General features: G+C 42.6%; 1 protein-coding gene across 1 annotated transcript; it reads left to right on the top strand.

Moving 5' to 3' along the window:
* Nucleotides 1-15,184: 15,184 nt before the first annotated feature.
* LOC112395838 (heat shock 70 kDa protein 12B-like) lies at nucleotides 15,185-17,964 on the top strand. Its single transcript, XM_024739251.1, is given in 4 exon segments — nucleotides 15,185-15,468; nucleotides 15,572-15,720; nucleotides 15,723-16,709; nucleotides 17,288-17,964. Coding segments are annotated over 4 exon segments (2,097 nt in total).
* Nucleotides 17,965-20,132: the final 2,168 nt, after the last annotated feature.

Below are 20,132 nucleotides of genomic sequence, written 5' to 3'. Positions count from 1 at the left end.
GTACTAAGGGGGAGAATATATTTGTAACATATGGCTGACAAAAGAAAGGCAGAAAACTCAAGAGTAAAATGAGTAAAAGAAAAAATGTCATCATATTAATGGCCAAACAGCATGTGAAAAGATGTTCAACTTTGTTAGAAACAAGGAAATGAAAATTAAAACCACAAGACACTATTTCTCACCTACCAGATTGACAAAAATGAGAAATTCTGATAATAACCAAGTGTTGGTGAAATTGTAGAATGACAGGAACCCTCATTTAATGCTAGTTGGAATGTAAATTCGTAGGACTTTGGAAAATAGTTTTCATTCACATTGTACGAATTAGCAACTACATATGTATATGCATTCTTACATTTGCACAGCAAAAGATAAACATAAGAATGTAAGACAGGAATAAAGACACAGACCTACTAGAGAATGGACTTGAGGATATGGGGAGGGGGAAGGGTAAGCTGTGACAAAGCGAGAGAGAGGCATGGACACATATACACTACCAAACGTAAAATAGATAGCTAGTGGGAAGCAGCCACATAGCACAGGGAGATCAGCTTGGTGCTTTGTGATCACCTGGAGGGGTGGGATAGGGAGGGTGGGAGGGAGGGAGACGCAAGAGGGAAGAGATATGGGAACATGTGTATATGTATGGCTGACTCGCTTTGTTATGGAGCAGAAACCAACACACCATAGTAAAGCAATTATACTCCAATAAAGATTAAAAAAAAAAAAAAAGAATGTCTAAAGCAGCATTGTTTGTAAAAATGAAAAGCTGGAAACAGTCCAAATGTCCATCAACTGTAGAATGGATAAATATATTATGGTAGATTCATACAATGGGCTATCATACAGAACTGAATATGAAGGAACTATAGCTACACACTTGAACTACTTTAATGAATAAACAAAAAAGGCAAGTCACAGAAGAATAACATACTGTATGATTCCATTTATGTAAACTTAAACAGGCAAATCTAAGCAATGTATTTTTTCTGGATATCTTCAGTTTGCCCCTCCAGTTTCACTTTCCACACTACTATTTCTAGGAGGTTGCACTGAGTGAACTGAATTAATGGGCTCTTTTGATTTGTAGCTTCTGGTTAGGTTTGGTTGATGGGAGCCACCAGCAGAAGACTGGAGAGGTAGAAGCAAGTGGGGTGGAGTATTTACTCTCTGGTACCCTTGCTGTGGGTTGCTGTCGGCTGGTTGGATTCCTTCCACTGAAAGTCTCATCTCCTATCGGAAGGCCCTCTTTGTCTGACCTCCCATAACCACCTCCACTACTCCAGCTTCAAGCCTAGGGTGATAAAGAGCACTGTCACTAGCTTAAAGATAATATCCTGTTGTATGCTCACCATACGCTGCCTGCACCTTTCTAAACAGCTCCTTTAATAAACTCTCCTCAAATTATCCTACTTTGAGTGTGCCACCTGTTTCCTGCCATGACCCTAACTGGTACAATATTGTTTAGGGATACACAGACACTATGGTAAAACTTATAAAGAAAAGCAAGGGAATTATTAACATAAAATTCATGACGGTAATTACCTCTGTGGGGGAGGGAAATATGATACAAAAAACCCACATTGGGGACTCATGTACTGGTAATATTCTATTTCTTAAACTAGGCCTTTTGTAGATGTGTATTTGCTTTATGATTATTCTTTAATATGGTTATTCTTTAATGTGTTATAGATAACATTTTTAATGTATATCTTACAGTAAAAATTAAAATATAATAAACTCCCACTAGAATGAAAGATCATGAGGGCAGAGATTTTTGTCTTGTTTCTTTGGTGTTGACACTAGTAAGTACAAAAATATGTGTTTGAACATTGACTGAATGGATATCTAACTTTGGCCTAGGACCTCCCCATCCATGATATGGAGTCAAGGAATCTTTGCTCAGATTTTTTTTTAACTCTAAATCCTACTGTACAAGCCAGGAAGAGCTTCCCTTTTTCTGTCTTCCTTGTTACAAGTTCCGCAGACTCTCTTTCTCTCTCTTCTTGGTGGCTACCACCATAATTCTGTTTTGGCGGGTATTCTACCATCTCTCCACCCCATTCTTCTCTCAATCCGACTCCAGAATTAAATATACTCTCTCTTCATCTTTCTTTCTTCTTAGACAGCAAGTTCAAAGAGTCATTTTGTTTAAAGGATTTTATTACCAACCATTTTGGGGAAATAGAAAAGGAATACAAAACAAGAAGTATTTACAAAGGTCTTGGTTCCCTGACTGTGATTTGAATTCCTTATAGGAAGTCAGGTTAGGTTTTAGCCCTTCCCTTTTAATTATTCTTCCTGTGGGTTTGGTTATTACAACTCACTCTGGGTTGGTCCTTGGAGGAATCACTTGGTGGAATGACAGTAAACAACTTGTTTCTCTGAGGACTTCCAGGGAGGGTCATTTCTCATTCCAGGAATTATTCATTTGAAGCATTATTTAACATGCCCCAGACTTCTTTCTCCAAGGTTCTTTGTTCAACATTGGTCCAGATACTGAAGGTGGGTTATGAGATAGCTAACAACAGGCAGATCAGCATAAGAAAAACAAAACTATAAATCAGCCTCTTCCAAATTGTTTCTCACAGAATACTAGTCTTGTAAGAATATTCATTACCAAAAAATAAAAATTAAAAAGGGAGAAGCGGGGGGTATTCTACGGTCAGGCAAGTTTGGGAAATGCTGCATGCTACATTGTCTTTTTTTTTTTTTGCGATACGCGGGCCTCTCACCGCTGCGGCCTCTCCTGTTGCAGAGAACAGGCTCTGGACGCGCAGGCTCAGCGGCCATGGCTCACGGGCCCAGCCGCTCTGCGGCATGTGGGATCTTCCCAGACCGGACACAAACCCGCGTCCCCTGCATCGGCAGGCGGACTCACAACCACTGCGCCACCAAGGAAGCCCCTCTACATTGTCTTTTTAGAGAATCAGAATATATGTTAGGAAACTAAAGCCCCTGAGAATCAGCTTTACTCGGTTTAATTCTGTTTCTCAAGTTTATTTGACCATTGAACCTCTTTTCTGGACCCTTGTTAATATACTCTGCTGAAGTTCTACCAAACACATTTTCAGGGAATTCTACCCTTATTAGAAAGTAGAATAGGATCTGTATTCATTTAAACTTAATTATCTCCTTAAAGGCCCTGTCTCCAAATACAGTCACACTGGGCTTTGGGCTTTAACATATGAATTTGGGGTACACACAATTCAGTACATAATTGGGTCACACCTTTATCCTTTCCTTTTCGTCTTCATTTTTACACAACTCATCACATATGTGAATCTCCCAAGTCTGCTAGGTCTGTCATAACAAAGTGCAACAGACTTGGTGGCTTAAACAACAGAAACTGATTTTCTTTCAGTTTTGGAGGCTAGAAGTCTAAGATCGAGGTATCTGAAGGTTTAGTTTTCCCTGAGACCTCTCTGTATGGCTTGCAGGTGGCCACCTTTTTGCTGTGTCTTCACATGGACTTTTCTCTGTTACATGCATCCCTGGTGTCTCTCTCTCTCTCTCTCTTTTTATAAGAATACCAGTCATATTGGATTAGGACCCCACCCTTATGACTTCATTTAACCTTAATTATCTCCTTAAAGGCCCTATCTCCAAATATAGTCACATTGGGCTTTGGGCTTTAACATATGAATTTGGGGTACATACAGTTCAGTACATAATTGGGTCACACCTTTATTCTTTCCTTTTTTTTAAAAATTAATTAATTTATTTTTGGCTGCATTGGGTCTTCGTTGCTGCACACGGGCTTTCTTCGTAGTAGCGGGGGCTACTCTTCGTTGCGGTGTGCGGGCTTCTCATTGGTTTCTCTTGTTGCAGAGCACGGGCTATAGGCACACAGGCTTCAGTAGTTGTGGCACATGGGCTTAGTTGCTCCGCGGCATGTGGGTTCTTCCAGAACCAGGGCTCGAACCCGTGTCCCCTGCATTGGCAGGCGGATTCTTAACCACTGCACCACCAGGGAAGTCCCTATCCTTTCCTTTTCATCTCATATTTACACAACTCATCACATACGTAAATCATTCTCCCTAGGCCTTAGTGTTTTTCCAGTAGGGCAAGAAAATTGAGAACTTGGATCAGCAGGCCATGGTTCAATTACACATGCATTGATTACCCACATGGTGCAAAGTATTTTGCTAGGGATTGTGAGGGATACAAAGATGTTGGTGACAAAGGCCAGGTCCAGCTTTCAGGGAACTACGGCCTTAACCAAGACTATCACTAACATAGACTGTTTTGTCTACCATCATACTGTTTCTATTATTTAACAGAAACTCTGGTTAAAAACAAACAAACAAACAAACACATTTTAGTCTAAAAATGACATGGGCTTCTTAGTTTCATGGAGACTAGATGCTCACAACATAATGCAGCTTTGGAATCAGTTACAAGCTTTGTGACCTCAACCCTCTTGGTTCACTAGTGTAAGATAGATGCCCCCTGGAAAATAAACTTAGATCTTATTTTTCATGAAACTCATTTCATTTACAGAAAAGCACAGATGGACAAGCAAAGGATGAGGGAGATTATTTTTCTCAGAATGAGGAGGAGAGAGAGATACAACTGAGAGGGCCAAGTAGGACATCTGAGGAGGTACATATGATGGGCTAACCAGGGTGGGTAGTTTGAGCTAAATCTTGGTGGATGGGAAGGATTTGAATAGAAAAACAGAACAAAACAATGAAACAGAAAAGAAAGCATCTGAGGCTTACTGGCCAAGATGAGGAGATGGAAATTAGCACGTTGTCTGAGGCAGTGAGCCCTGAGGAATCATCTGGCAGGAGCATACAATATTATCCAGGGCAGCAGATCATGAGATACTGAAACTTAGGGCTAACTGGTGTCAATTCTTGAGAAGCAGGAAAAGCTAAATCTCAGGGTCAAGGACAAGGTGGCAATATCAAGCCAATTTCAATCATCAAGTTGATCTGCTAAGGGTCTAGTGCAGTTTTCCTCAAAACGTGGGCCTAGGAATCTGTATTTCTGGTTTTAAAACTGCTTCCCTAGTTGTTAAGTCCTCTAAAGTTTAAGATTATTCATTTGCCTAGTGTTGAGGAGGCCAGACTCAGTAATACCCTGCAAACCAGGATTCATACACTGACCTAAAAAAAAAAAGGATGGTGGCCCCAGAGTGACACCCCACCCTCAGCACTATGTGGATAACATTTGTTATGCCCTTACTATGAGCTGGACAGCATTATCTCATTTAGCTCTCACAATACTTTTACATCTATGAGATAGGTTGTATTATCCCCATTTTTTTTTTTTTTGGTTGCACTGTGCGGCATGCGGGATATTAGTCCCCTGACCAGGGATTGAACCCGTCCCCCCTGCGGTGGAAGTGCAGAGCCCTAACCACTGGACTGCCAGGGAATTCCTATTATCCTCATTTTATTTATGAGGAAACTGAGGCACATTTAGAATATGTAACTTGCTCAAGGTCTCACAGTATTAGAGCCAGGATTTGAATCCAGCTAATCTGACTCCACAGCCTCTACTGTGCTAAGCTGCCAATTTACTGTAATGGCCTGCTGTTAGCGCATTCATTTAACAAATATTTACTAAGTCCCTAGTGTATGCCAGGCTTTGTGAATAAATAAGAAAAGTAATCAATGAAGCAGCAGAGTAATTTTCTCATCTTCATGACAGTAGGGGAGGCAAACAGATAAAACTCAGGGAATAATTTCCTAAGCATATCAAGTCATCCATCCATTCAAAAAATACTACGGAGCACTTACTGTGTGCTAAGTATTATGGTAGTAACTAAGGATAAGGATATGAATCAGGATTTTAAGACCCTGTTCCTGACTACTGGAGCTTGATAGGGGAGAGAGACATGTAAACCACTAAATCTAACATAAGACGGAGTTAAAGGCATGCCATAAAGATGACCAAAGTACTGTGGGCATCCAAAGGAAGGAAAGGTCCAACCACGTTGTTGCAGATAGCAGGATTTCCTTCTTTTTCATAGCTGAATAATATTCCAATGCATGTGTGTGTGTGTGTGTGTGTGTGTGTGTGTGTGTGTGTATATACACACCACATCTTTATCCATTCATCCATTGATAGACATTTAGATGGTTTCTGTGTCTTGGCTACTGTAAATAATGCTGCAAAGAACATGGGGGTGCAGATACCTTTTCAAGTTAATGTTTTTGTTTCTTTTGGATAAATACCCAGAAGTGGAATTGCTGGATTATATGGTAGTTCTATTTTTAATTTTTTGCGGAATCTCCATTCTCTTTTTCATAGTGGCTGCACCAGTTCATAGTCCCACCAACAGTGTACTAGGGTTCTCTTTTCTTCACATCCTTGCCAACGCTTGTTATTTCATGTCTTTTTTATAATAGCCATTTTAACAGTTGTGCGATAATATCTCACTGTGGTTTTGATTTGCATTTCCCTGATGATTGGTGATGTTGAGCACCTTTTCATGTACCTGTTGGCCATCTATATATCTTCTTTGGAATGTTTATTCAGAACCTCTTTCCATTTTTAAATCAAGTTCTTTGTCTTTTTGCTATTGAGTCATGAGTTCTTTATGTATTTTGTATATTAACCCCTTAACAGATATATGATTTGCAAACATTTTCTCCCATTCTGTAGGTTGCCTTTTCATTTTGTTGATGGTTTCCTTTCCTGTGCAGAAGCCTTTTAGTTTGATGTAGTTCCACTTGTTTATTTTTGCTTTTGTTGTCTTTGCTTTTAGTGTCAAATCCCCCCAAATCATTGTAAGAGCAATGTTAAGGAGCTTATCCCCTATGTTTTCTTCTGGGAGTTTTATGGTTTGGGGTCTGTATTCAAGATCCATTTTGAGTTGACCCATTCTGAGTTGATTTTTGTGTATGGTGTAAGATAGGAGTCCAGTTTCATTCTTTTGCATGTGGCTGTCTAGTTTTCCCAACATTTATTGAAGAGACTATCCTTTCCCCTTATATATACTTGGCTTCTTTGTTGTAAGTTAACTAACCATATATGCATGGGTTCAATTCTGGTTTCTGTTCCATTGATCTATGTGTCTGTTTTTATGCCAGTACCATACTGTTTTGATTACTGTAGCTTTGCAATATAGTTTGAAATCAAGACATGTGATGCCTCCAGCTTTGTTCATTCTCAAGAGTGATTTGGCTATTCAGGGTCTTTTGTTGTTACAGAAATTTTAGGATTGTTTGTTCTATTTCTGTGAAAAATCCACTGGAATTTTGATAAGGATTGCCTTGAATCTGTAGATTGCTTTGGGTAGTAGGGACATTTTAACAATATTAATTCTTACAATCCATGACAGAAACTATCTTTCTGTTTATTTATGTTTTCAATTTCTTTGATCAATGTCTTATAGTTTTCAGTACAGAGCTCTTTCACCTTAGTTAAATTTATTCCCAGATATTTAATTCTTTTTGATACAATTGTAGATGGGATTGTTTTCTTAATTTCTCTTTCTGATAGTTCATTATTAGTGTATAGAAATGCAATTGAGTTTTGTATATTGATTTTGTATCCTGCAGGTTTACTGAATTCATTTTGTAGTTCTGACAGTTTTTTGGTGGAATCTTTAGGGTTTTCTATATATAAAATCATGTCAGCTGCAAATAAAGACAGTTTTACTTCTTCCTTTCTGATTTGGATGCCTTTTTTTTCTTGCCTAATCACTCTGGCTAGGACTTCCAATACTTTATTTAATTCTTACAGCAACTCCATGGGGTAGGTGTTATTAGTCCCAATTTACAGAAGAGGAGACTGAAACCTGGAAAGGTAAAGTGACTTACTCAAGATCACCCAGGTAGTAAGATCCAAAATACGAAAGTGGGTCCATCTTATTCCTATACCAGTGCATTTTATTGACTCTTAATCTCAGCTGATCCTCAAAATTACGCTGGGATTAGCAATAACGTCCTGTAAATTTTTTCTTTTCTCTCCATTCCACTGCTATTGTTTCAATTTACAGCATCAACTTTTACCTCACCAAAGGAGCATTGTGTTTAAGAACACAGACTCTGGAAGCAAACAGTATGGATTTGAATTCTCGTTCACTAGCTGTGTGACTTTGGGAAAATTACTTAATCTGTATATACCTCAGATTCCATATCTGTAAAGGAAGGATACTTCATAGAGTTTCTCTGAGCATTAAATGAGTTAATGTGTGTAAACTGTTTAGGAACATGCATGGAATGTAATAAATTGAGTTATCATTATTATTAATTGTGTCTTTCTATTTCAGAGTCCTGGCAGGAAATAGATGGCACACTCAAGCTAGAAGATTTGAGATGTGTTTAATAAAGGAACTATTTACAAAATGTGTGCAGGGCTTAGGGAGACAAACATGAGATATAAAGTTCCCCTGGTGCTAGCAACAGTGTAAATCATTACTAGCCAAAAGCATTGAAAGAATAAAGGGAGGAAGTGATTAATAGAATCTAAAGTGGGCAGTTGTGTGGAGGGTGCTGCCTGATAAGAGCTTTGGCCTTTGGTGGAAGGAAGTATCCTCACAAAGTGACTCAACAGGGAGGGAGCTGGGGGATAAATACTCAGACCTCTCTTTCCTCCTGACCTCACATCTCCTGCTGCTATCTCCCAATGCTGGGCCCAACCAGAAGCCAAAGGGCAAGGAAGACTCTGGGGAGCCAACATAGGCCAAACTTCTGGGACACAGAGTAAGCGGAGTAGGGTGGTATCTGGAGAAACAAACAGAAAACATACAGCACACCTTCCATCTAGTCTAGCCTTCCTCTAGTCTCTAACTTGCAAACAAAATGATCTTTCTAAAACATGAATCTAACCTTGTCTTGCCCCCTTTGATGTCCTTTAGTGGCTCTGTATCACCCTCAGATGAAGTCTATACTCAACATAAAATACAGGGCCTAATGATTTATCTCCAATTTACCCCACCAGTTTTAACTATTGCCATTCCCCTCTCAAACTTTACTGTGGAGACATATTTAATTACTTTCACACCTACAAGAACACTGCTTTCTCTTCTTTGATCCTTTGCATATCTTGGAACTCAGCCTGTAATGATCTTTTCTCTTTCATTCTCTTTCACTTGGCTAATGCTCATTCTTTATTTATTCATAGAAATGAAGGGGTTTCTCCTATCCAGTTAGATTTTGGGGGATCTAATCTCTGTTTACATAGCAATGGTTTCTTGAGTCCTGAAAGTAGTGGTACTTTGAGGCTATTTGAGCGTATCTTTATCTTTTAAGTGGACTTCTGTGATTTTCTTGAGATTCTAATTATAATAAACATATAGCCTGCAAAGTCAAGCCTGAAAGTAATGAGAGTTAAGTTTTTTTTTAATTGAAATGTAGTCGATTTACAATGTTGTGTTAGTTTCAGGTGTACAGCAAAGTGATTCAGTTATATATATATATATCCTTTTTTAGATTCTTTTTCATTATAGATTATTACAAAATATTGAATATAGTTCCCTGTGTTATACAGTAGGTCCTTATTGTTTATCTATTTTATATATAGTAGTTTGTATCTGTTAATCCTAAACTCCTAATTTATCCTTCCCCCACCCTTTCCCCTTTGGTAACCATACGTTTGTTTTCTATGTCTGGGAGTCTACTTCTGGCTTGTAAATAAGTTCATTTGTCTCATTTTTTTAGATTCCACATATAAGTGACATCATATAATATTCTCTGTCTGACTTCACTTAGTATGATAATCTCTAGGTCTATCCATGATGCTGCAAATGACATTATTTCATTCTTTTTTATGGCTGAGTAATATTCCATCACATATATATATCACATCTTCTTTATCCATTCATCTGTCAATGGACATTCAGGTTGTTTCCATGTCTTGGCTATTGTAAATAGTGCTGCTATGAACATTGGGGTGCATGTATCTTTTCAAATTAGAGTTTTTATCTTTTCCAGATATATGCCCAGAGGTGGGATTGCTGGATTATATGGTAACTCTATTTTTAGTTTTTTAAGGAACCTCCATACTGTGCCCCATAGTGGCTGCACCAATTTACATTCCTACCAAAAATGTAGGAGCGTTCCCTTTTCTCCACACCCTCTGGAGAGTTAAATTTTTAATGAGGTTACCGAAATGTACCTTCAGAGTGATCCTCTGAGAACAACAGAAGCCTAATCGACATCCTTAGAATCCTAGGATGTTAAGTAGAATTCTAGGAGTCCTATTTGCATGGGGACCCAATGGGCGTCTTGGGAAAAATGATAAGTATGCGTTTTGGAGCAAAGAATATAGACAAATACTGCCTCTGTCTTCTGGACTGAAGAAGGTAAAGAAAATAAAATGTATTAAAGATTTTCTCTCATAACTGTACAGTCATCTTCTCCAAGAAGAAATAAAATTAACATTATTAAAGAATATCTACTGAAAGCTCCTTTGTCCATCTGGTTCTTTTTGAAAAACAAGAACCAACCAACCGGACAAAAACCTAAAAGCTCTCATGATGGAGCAACATGGCAGCTGTTTAAAGGGAGATAGAATTTACTCTGTTAAGACTGAAATAGAAAGGTTATTCTTTTTTCCCCTAAAGTCCCAAATTCCTGTTCAAGGACAGGACGTACATTCCCATGTCTCTAGCTCCACCTTGTGGTCAGTCAAGAAATCACCCACATTGGGCTTCCCTGGTAGCACAGTGGTTGGGAGTCCGCCTACCGATGCAGGGGACACGGGTTCGTGCCCCGGTCCGGGAGGATCCCACATGCCGCGGAGCGGCTGGGCCCGTGAGCCATGGCCGCTGAGCCTGCGCGTCCGGAGCCTATGGCTCCGCGACGGGAGAGGCCACAACAGTGAGAGGCCCGCGAACCGCAAAAAAAAAAAAAAAAAAAAAAAAAAAAAAGAAAAGAAAAAAAAGAAATCACCCACTCCCCATCAACTGGGGTGTTCGGTAGTCATCAGGATCTTTACACTTGCCGGCAGTTCCTGATGACATATTTTGGGCCAGGCTTTGTAAAAGTGTTATTCAAGAACTTAATCCTCAAAAAAAAACTAGGAAAGATGTATTTTATAGTTGGAAAAACAAGGTTAAGAGAGTTTACCAGAGTTTAGGACTTGTCAAAGATCATACAGGTGGCAGTCAGAACCTTGAACCAGCCCCTTCTAGGCCTTTCATTACTATCACAACTGTCTGCTTACAAACTAATGCACACATATATCACATATGTTTTTCTCCCTTTACAACACACATATCTTATTTAATCCTCTACTGCAGGGATTTGCATTTTCAAGGTAGTCCATAAGAAATGTATGATCCAAAGCAACAAATTAATGTTTAAATCACAGGCATTAGATTAGAGCATTAGGCCCACGATTACCTATTCTTGATGAGAAAATGGTATATTGGAAAAGCCAAGAGTTTTGCAATAGCACCTAAGTTTGAATACTTGCTCTGCCACATACTAGCTGTGTATTCTTGGGCAAGTTACTTAATGTCACTGGCCTCAATTCCCTTACTTGTTGAATTAAGAACCAATGGACTGGGAATTCCCTGGTAGTCCAGTGGTTAGGGCTCTGTGCTTCCACTGCAGGGGCCATGGGTTCGATCCCTGGTCAGGGAACTAAGATCCTACAAGCTGCATGGTTGTCCAGCCAAAAAAAAAAAAAAAAAACAAAGAACCAATGGACTCAAATAATGTTAATTTTTGTAAATCAAACTCTGGCTTATTTTTCATAGAAACTAATTTCTAAAAGTTAATAACAGGGACTTCTCTGGTGGTGCAGTGGTTAAGAATCTGCCTGACAATGCAGGGGACACGGGTTCAAGCCCTTGTCTGGGAAGACCCCACATGCCTTGGAGCAACTAAGCCCGTGCGCCACAACTACTGAGCCTGCACTCTAGAGTCCGAGAGCTACAGCTACTGAAGTCCATGTGCCTAGAGCCTGTGCTCCGCAACAAGGGATGCCACGGCAATGAGAAGCCTGAGCACCGCTACGAAGAGCAGTCCCTGCTCACCTCAACTAGAGAAAAGCCCGCGTGCATAAGTGGAGATCCAACGCAGCCAAAAATAAATAAATTTATTTTTTTTTAAAGTTAATAACATACCAGTAAACAAAGTGTCCCATTGGAATCTGATGATTGAGTTTTAGTAGATGGAAGAACTGTTCATATGATGAGTTAAGTTGTTAAAACGCTCAGTGGGTCTTTGAGAAGTGAAACTTTGAAAACCATGTACATGATAGGCAGAATAGTGGCCCCCTAAAGATGTCCACATCTTAATCCCTAGAATCTATGAATATGTTAGGATACACAGCAAAGGGGAACTAAGGTTGCCGAAGGTATTAAGATTGCTAATCAACTAACCCTAAAATAGGGAGATTATCTTGTATTATCTGGGTAGGTCCAACTTAATCACAAAGGTTTTTTATAAATGCAAGAGTCAGAGGAAGATGTAATTATAGAAGAAAGGCATAGAGATGCACTGTTGCTTGCTTTGAAGATGGAGAAAGAGGGACATCAGCCAAAGAATGTGAGCAGCATCTAGAAGCTGGAAAGAGCAATGAAACAGATTCTCTTCTAGAGTCTTTAGCAAGAAATGCAACCCTGCTGACTCAATTTTAGCCCGGTGATACCTGGGTCAGCCTTCTACCTCACAGAATTATAAGATAATATATTTGTGTTGTATAAACCACTAAGTTTGTGGCAATTTGTTATAGCAGCAATGGAAAACGTGCAATACCTATGACCATCAGTGTGTCCAGACTTCTTACCTGTTTCCTGTGGTGGTGTGGAAAAAGCACTGGACTTGGAATCTGAAGACCAAGATTGGCACCTCAGTTCTGCCATTAAATAGCTGTGTGACTTCCAGTAAATCACAGTGCTTCTCTAAGCATGTTTATCATGTGGTGGCACCTACCTCACAGAGTTATTATGTACAACAGATGAGATAATGGATGTGTAGGTGTTGTAAAAACTATCAAGCATTCTATATATGAAAGGAATTATTATTTACAGTACCTAATACATGGTTGGTATGCAGGAAATGTTTGCAAAGTGAGATTAATTATTCTTTGACAATCCTTGGAATGTGGAAACGCGATTGCAAAACATATGCTAGGTACTCGGGAGAAAATAAGGGATCATATATGATATCTGCTCTTAAGTTGATTACAATATAATAATGGAGATATATTCAGGAGAAGATTTAAACTGTAACTCAAAATTTATATAAGACAATAACACAAGAGAAGTCACAAGGTTGTATATGATTAAGTATCAAAGAAGTGATATAAAAAATATGTATCTGGAGTTCAGGTATGGAATAGATGGTAAGTGTGAGCTGGAAGACTCAAAGAAGGATTCCAAGAGGAGGAAGGTCTTGAGCAGGATCTTGGAAGGTGTGGTTAGATGGAGAGCAACTGCTACTGTTACACCTGCAAAGCACTGTGTTTCTACACACAATTTCAGGAATCATGTTTTACATTTAGGACATTGGCCATCAGGTCCAATGTTTCAAATGGTATCCTTTTTGACCCCCTTGGTAATATTTTTTCCTATTTCTTTTTTAAAAATTGCAAACTTAGAGAAAATTGTAAGAACAGTAAAAAAAGGAGGCCTTTTTTCCCCTGAACCTTTTAGAATAGGTTGCCAGTATGATGCCTTACCATGGTGAAATTATCAAAATCAGGAAATTAGTATCTACTCATTACTATCATCTAATCCACAGACCCCATTCAAGTTTAGCCAACTGTCCCAATAATGTCCTTTATAGTGATGCATTTAATTATCAAATCTCATTAGTCTTTAATCAAAACAGTTCCTGAAACTTTGATTTTCATGAGGTTATCAATATTTTATAGAATATTCCTCAATTTAGGTTTCTAATGTTTCCTCTTAATTAGATTCAGGTTATACATTTTTAGCAGGGTTAGCACAGAAGTATGCTGGGTTTTTCCTCATTGCATACCAATACCAAATTGCAACCTTACCAAATTCATTGATTAGTTCTAGTAGTTTTCTGGTGGCATCTTTAGGATTTTCTATGTATAGTATCATGTCATCGGCAAACAGTGACAGTTTTACTTCTCCTTTTCCAATTTGTATTCCTTTTATTTCTTTTTCTTCTCTCATTGCTGTCTAGGACTTCCAAAACTATGTTGAATAAGAGTGGCAACAGTGGACATCTTTGTCTTTTTCCTGATCTTAGTGGAAAAGCTTTCAGATTTTAACCATTGAGTATGATGCTTGCTGTGGGTTTGTCATATATGGCCTTTATTATGCTGAGGTAGGTTCCCTCTATGCCCGTTTTCTGGAGAGTTTTTACCATAAATGGGTGTTGAATTTTCTCAAAAGCTTCATGGTGTATGATCCTTTTAATGTGTTGTTGGATTCTGCTTGCTAGTATTTTGTTCAGAATTTTTGCATCTATGTTCATCAGTGATATTGGTCTATAATTTTCTTTTTTTGTGATGTCTTTTTCTGGTTTTGGTATCAGGGTGATGGTGGCTTTGTAGAATGAATTTGGGAGTGTTTCTCCCTCTGCAATTTTTTGGAAGAGTTTGAGAAGGATCAGTGTTAGCTCTTCTCTAAATGTTTGATAGAATTCTCCTGTGAAGCCATCTGTCCTGGACTTTTGTTTGTTGGAAGATTTTTAATTACGGTGTCAATTTCATTACTTGTGATAGGTCTGTTTATATTTTCTAATTCTTCCTGGTTCAGTCTTGGAAAATTGTACCTTTCCAAGAATTTGTCCATTTCTTCATGGTTGTCCATTTAATTGGCATAGAGTTGTTTGTAGTAGATTCTTACAATCCTTTGTATTTCTGCAGTGTCGGTTGTGATTTCTCCTTTCATTTCTAATTTTATTGATTTTCAACCTCTCCCTTTGTTTTTTTTTTTTGATGAGTCTGGCTAAGGGTTCATCAATTTTGTTTATCTTCTCAAAGAACCAGCTTTTAGTTTTATTGATCTTTGCTATTGTTTTCTTCATTTCTATTTCATTTATTTCTGCTCTGATCTTTATGCTTACTTTCCTTCTACTGACTTTGGGTTTTTTTTGTTCTTCTTTCTCTAGTTGTTTTAAGTGTAGGGTTAGATCGTTTATTTGAGATTTTTCTGGTTTCTTGAGTTGAGATTGAATTGCTATAAACTTCCCTCTTAGAACTGCTTTTGGGCCCCACTGGCTTTGGGCCCAGGATCCAGGCGTCTGGACACAGGTCGAGCTGTCGGCAGGGCAGAGCCACAGGGCCTACAAAGATGCTGGCTGTCCCGGAGATGGGCCTGCAGGTGCTGTACAGCGGCTCCAGCCCAGAGCAGTCTCCAGAACCCAGCCCACCCGGCTCCCCAAGGACCCAGGAAAGCTGTGGCATTGCCCCCCTCACACCCTCACAGTCTCCAAAGCCTGAGGCCCGAGCCCCCCAGCAGGCCCCCTTCTCTGTGGTAGTGGCCTTCGACTTCGGCACCACATCCAGTAGCTATGCCTTCAGCTATGCCAGTGACCCTGAGGCCATCCACATGATGAGGGAGCAGGAGCTGAGGATGTCGGATGGGACCCATGGCCCCATGGATAGAGAGGATCCCATGAGCAACGTTTATGGAGATTTAAGTGGATGCCAAGCACCATATTCACAAGAACCCTAAAAGGAAATGGGAGGGCGGGGACCCAGGTGTGGCCCACCGGAAGACCCCCACCTGCCTGCTGCTGACCCCAAAGGGTGCCTTTCACAGTTTTGGCTATACAGCCCGTGATTACTACCACGATCTGGACCCTGAGGAGGCTCGTGACTGGCTCTACTTGAGAAGTTCAAGATGAAGATCCACAGTGCCACTGATCTCACCTTGAAGACCCAGCTAGAAGCGGTAAATGGAAAGAAAATGCCTGCCCTGGAGGTGTTCGCCCATGCCTTGCGCTTCTTCAAGGAGCATGCCCTTCAGGAGCTGAGGGACCAGTGCCCATCGCTGCCAGAGAAGGACACTGTGCGCTGGGTGTTGACAGTGCCAGCCATCTGGAAACAGCCAGCTAAGCAGTTCATGTGAGAGACTGCCTACTTGGTCGGACTGGTGTCAAGAGAGGATGCAGAGCAATTACTCATCGCCCTGGAGCCTGAGGCCGCCTCTGTCTACTGCCGCAAGCTGCGTCTGCACCAGCTCGTGGACCTGAGCAGCCGAGCTCCAGGCAGTGGGTGCCTGGGCGAGAGCCACTCCATTGATCCCAGCGTCCGTCAGGCCCGAGAGCAGCTTCGAAGGTCCCGCCACAGCCGCACGTTCCTGGTGGAATCGGGTGTCGGAGAACTGTGGGCTGAGACGCAAGCAGGAGACCGCTACGTGGTGGCAGACTGTGGGGGAGGCACGGTGGACCTTACCATGCCTCAGTTGGAGCAGCCCCATGGCACCCTCAAGGAGCTCTACAAGGCATCTGGTGGCCCCTGTGGCGCGGTGGGCGTGGACCTGGCCTTCGAGCAGCTGCTGGGCCGCATCTTTGGCGAGGACTTCATCAGCACCTTCAAAACGCAACGCCCAGCAGCCTGGGTGGATCTGACTATAGCCTTCGAGGCCTGCAAACGCACCGCAGGCCCACACCATGCGGGGGCGCTCAACATCTCGCTGCCCTTCTCGTTTATTGACTTCTACCGCAAGCAGCGAGGCCACAACGTGGAGACAGCCCTGCGCAGGAGCAGCGTGAACTTCGTGAAGTGGTCCTCACAGGGGATGCTCAGGATGTCTTGTGAGGCCATGAACGACCTCTTTCAGCCCATGGTCAGCGGGATCATCCAGCACATAGGTGAGCACCTGAGCCTGGGTCCTTCATTCACCTCAGCATACATACCCAGATGCGGGAATATGTTACCGTTAGTGCCTGGAAACCTCCCCATATCCATACACTGGAATGAGACCCAGAATCATCTGGAATACCTGGAGGATGCAGTGTGGCGGGAAGATATGCAGTCTTGCCAGGTTAAAGAACCTCTGGTGCATGTTTCCCCAAATGGGGTGATAGTATTAGGTCCCCCAAACTGTTATCACAGGAATTTAAATGAGCTGAAGTATCTAGAGAGTGAGTACAATGTCGTGCACATAGTAGGCATTTAATATGTGTAAATGCAAACCCTTATCTCAAGCCCTCAATGGTGTGGTGGGGAAGCAGAGCCCATAAAGATTGCCAGGGGCCCTCATGAAAGTGCCCGGTGTTCTTCTTTATGGGATCCAGGCTACCGTTTTATAGTGAAATGACTAGTTTCTGGTTGCCCGAGGATACAGGCGGGCAGAGGAGAGGCGCCAGTGGCTGCGCAGTGGTGGCCTCAGTGGCCCACTCCACGTCCCTCCTCCTTACCCCCACCCTCCTCCACTCCCGTACCGCAGAGGCGCTGCTGGCGCGCCCCGAAGTGCAGGGCGTGAAGCTGCTGTTCCTGGTGGGCAGCTTCTCAGAGTCGGCAGTGCTGCAGCACGCGGTGCAGGCAGCACTGGGCGCCCGCGGCCTCCGCGTGGTGGTTCCGCACGACGTGGGCCTCACCATCCTAAAGGGCGCGGTGCTCTTCGGGCAGGCTCCGGGCATGGTTCGGGTGCGCCGCTCGCCGCTCACGTACGGCGTGGACGTGCTCAACCGCTTCGTGGCTGGGCGCCACCCGCCCGACAAGCTGCTGGTTCGCGGCGGCCGCCGCTGGTGCACCGACGTGTTCGAGCGCTTCGTGGCCGCCGAGCAGTCGGTGGCCCTGGGCGAGGACGTGCTGCGCAGCTACTGCCCGGCGCGCCCAGGCCAGCGGTGCGTGCTCATCAACCTGTGCTGCTGCGCTGCCCAGGACGCGCACCCGGGCTTGCGCAAGTGCGGCGAGCTCAGTCTAGAGCTCGAGCCCGCCGAGGGAGGCCCCCATGCCGCTGGCGCGCCCCCTAGCCGCCGCGAGATCCGTACTGCCATGCAGTTTGGCGACACCGAGATTAAGGTCACTGCCGTCGACGTCAGCACCAATCGCTCCGTGCGCGCCGCCATCGACTTTCTTTCCAACTGGGGGCGCAGTGCCAGCCCCCCTCTGCCCCGCTGAACTCTCTTTTGGCCCAGGGCCTGGGGATCGGGCTGAGGCGGACCAACCGGCCCCATTCCCCGCCATCCTGCCCTGGGAGGTGAGGTCGCAGGAGGATGTGTGGGGACATATCCAGAAACTCTGGCTTTGGGATTGGGCCCCGGTCCGCTGACTGGAAGGCTGAAGGGCCCTGCCAAGGACTGAGGTCAAGGAGACTTAAAAGAGGTTTGTAAGACGGTGTGCCCACAGGGAGCACGTGATCCTGAAAGCAGAATGCACCGGAAGACTTGAGTCCTGGTCTGGACTGGGGTCCGGGATGGGAGTGTGGGGGTGGGGGTGCAGCTGCAGGTAGGGTAGCAAGAGGAAGGAGGTTGTGCAGGGCCTGGGCCTGAAAGGCAGAGTGCACTGACTGACTGGCTCAGCCTGTTTAGGGAGCCAGACAGGACAAGGACTGGAAGCTGACAGGAAAAGGACAGTAAGACCTTCCTCGGTGTGGTACTGACCACCCAAGTATGAATGTTAATTGTAGAAAGAGCAGTAGCAGACTATGAGGAGAAGGGTACAGGGCAAGGCACTTATGAGGGGGTGTGGGGGCACATGTCGGGGGGCCCTTTCCTTTCTATCTGAGAAGGCCCCAGGGGCAGCCTATGAATGACCCACTTGCACTCCATCGAGCCACGGAGTGGGGGGAGGGTAGGGAGGACAGAGGGAGCACTGGTCGCAGCTCTGCCATCAGCTCAGTGTACCTGCCCTCCCATGATGTGCAACAGCCCCACCTGCCTGAGAACCCTAAGGTGACAATAAAGCATTTATGCTCAAGGTGAAAAAAAAAAAAAAAAAGAACTGCTTTTGCTGCGTCCCATAGGTTTTGGGTCATCGTGTGTTCGTTGTCACTATTTTCTATGTATTTTTTAAATTTCTTCTTTGATTTCTTCAGTAATCTCTTGGTTATTTAGTAGCACACAGTTTAGCCTCCATGTATTGTGTTTTTTACCATTTTTTTCCTGGAATTGATTTCCAGTCTCATACTGTTGTGCTCAGAAGATATGCTTGATATGATTTCAATTTTCTTAAATTTTCTGAGGCTTGATTTGTGACCCAAGATGTGATCTATCCTGGAGAATGTTCCGTGTGCACTTGAGAAGAAAGTGTGTTCTGCCACGTTTGGGTGGAATATTCTATAAATATCAATAAGATCTATCTGGTCTATTGTGTCATTTAAAGCTTGTGTTTCCTTATGAATTTTCTTTTTGGATGATCTGTCCATCGGTGTAAGTGGGGTGTTAAAGTGTTACTGTCGATTTCTCCTTTCATGGCTGTTAGCATTTGCCTTATGTATTGAGGTGCTCCTATGTTGGGTGCATAAACATACAAAATTGTTGTATCTTCTTCTTGGATCGATCCTTTGATCATTATGTAGTGTCCCTCCTTATCTCTTGTAACAGTCTTTATTTTAAAGTCTATTTTATCTGATACAAGTTTTGCTACTCCAGCTTTCTTTTGATTTCCATTTGCATGGAATATCTTTTTCCATCCCCTCACTTTCAGTCTGTATGTGTCCCTAGGTCTGAAGTGGGTCTTTTTTAGACAGCATATATATGGGTCTTGTTTTTATATCCATTCATCCAGTCTGTGCCTTTTGGTTGGGGCATTTAATCCATTTACATTCCAGGTTATTATCGATATGTATGTTCCTATTACTATTTTCTTAATTGTTTTTGGTTTGTTTTTGTGGGTCTTTTTCTTCTCTTGTGTTTCCTCCTTAGAGAAGCTTCTTTAGCATTTGCTTTAAAGCTGGTTTGGTGGTGGTGAATTCTCTTCAGTTTTGCTTGTCTGAAAAGCTCTTGTCTTCTCCATCGAATCTGAATGAGATCCTTGCTGGTAGAGTAATCTTGGTTGTAGGTTTTCCTCTTTTATCATTTTAAATATGTCCTGCCACTCCCTTCTGGCATGCAGAGTTTCCACTGAAAAATCAGCTGATAACCTTGTGGGGATTCCTTTGTATGCTTTTGTTTTTGTTTTGTTTTTGCGCAGGCCTCTCACTGTTGTGGCCTCTTCCATTGCAGAGCACAGGCTCTGGACGTGCAGGCTCAGCGGCCATGGCTCACGGGCCTAGCCGCTCCGCGGCATGTGGGATCTTCCCGGACCGGGGCACGAACCCTTGTCTCCTGCATAGGCAGGCGGACTCT

The sequence above is a fragment of the Neophocaena asiaeorientalis genome, unplaced genomic scaffold, assembly GCF_003031525.2.
Source record: "Neophocaena asiaeorientalis asiaeorientalis breed wild unplaced genomic scaffold, Neophocaena_asiaeorientalis_V1.1 scaffold138, whole genome shotgun sequence".
NCBI lineage: Eukaryota > Metazoa > Chordata > Mammalia > Artiodactyla > Phocoenidae > Neophocaena > Neophocaena asiaeorientalis.
The sequence above is the reverse complement of the archived record's forward strand: the minus strand, read 5'-3'. Positions and strand labels throughout refer to the sequence as shown.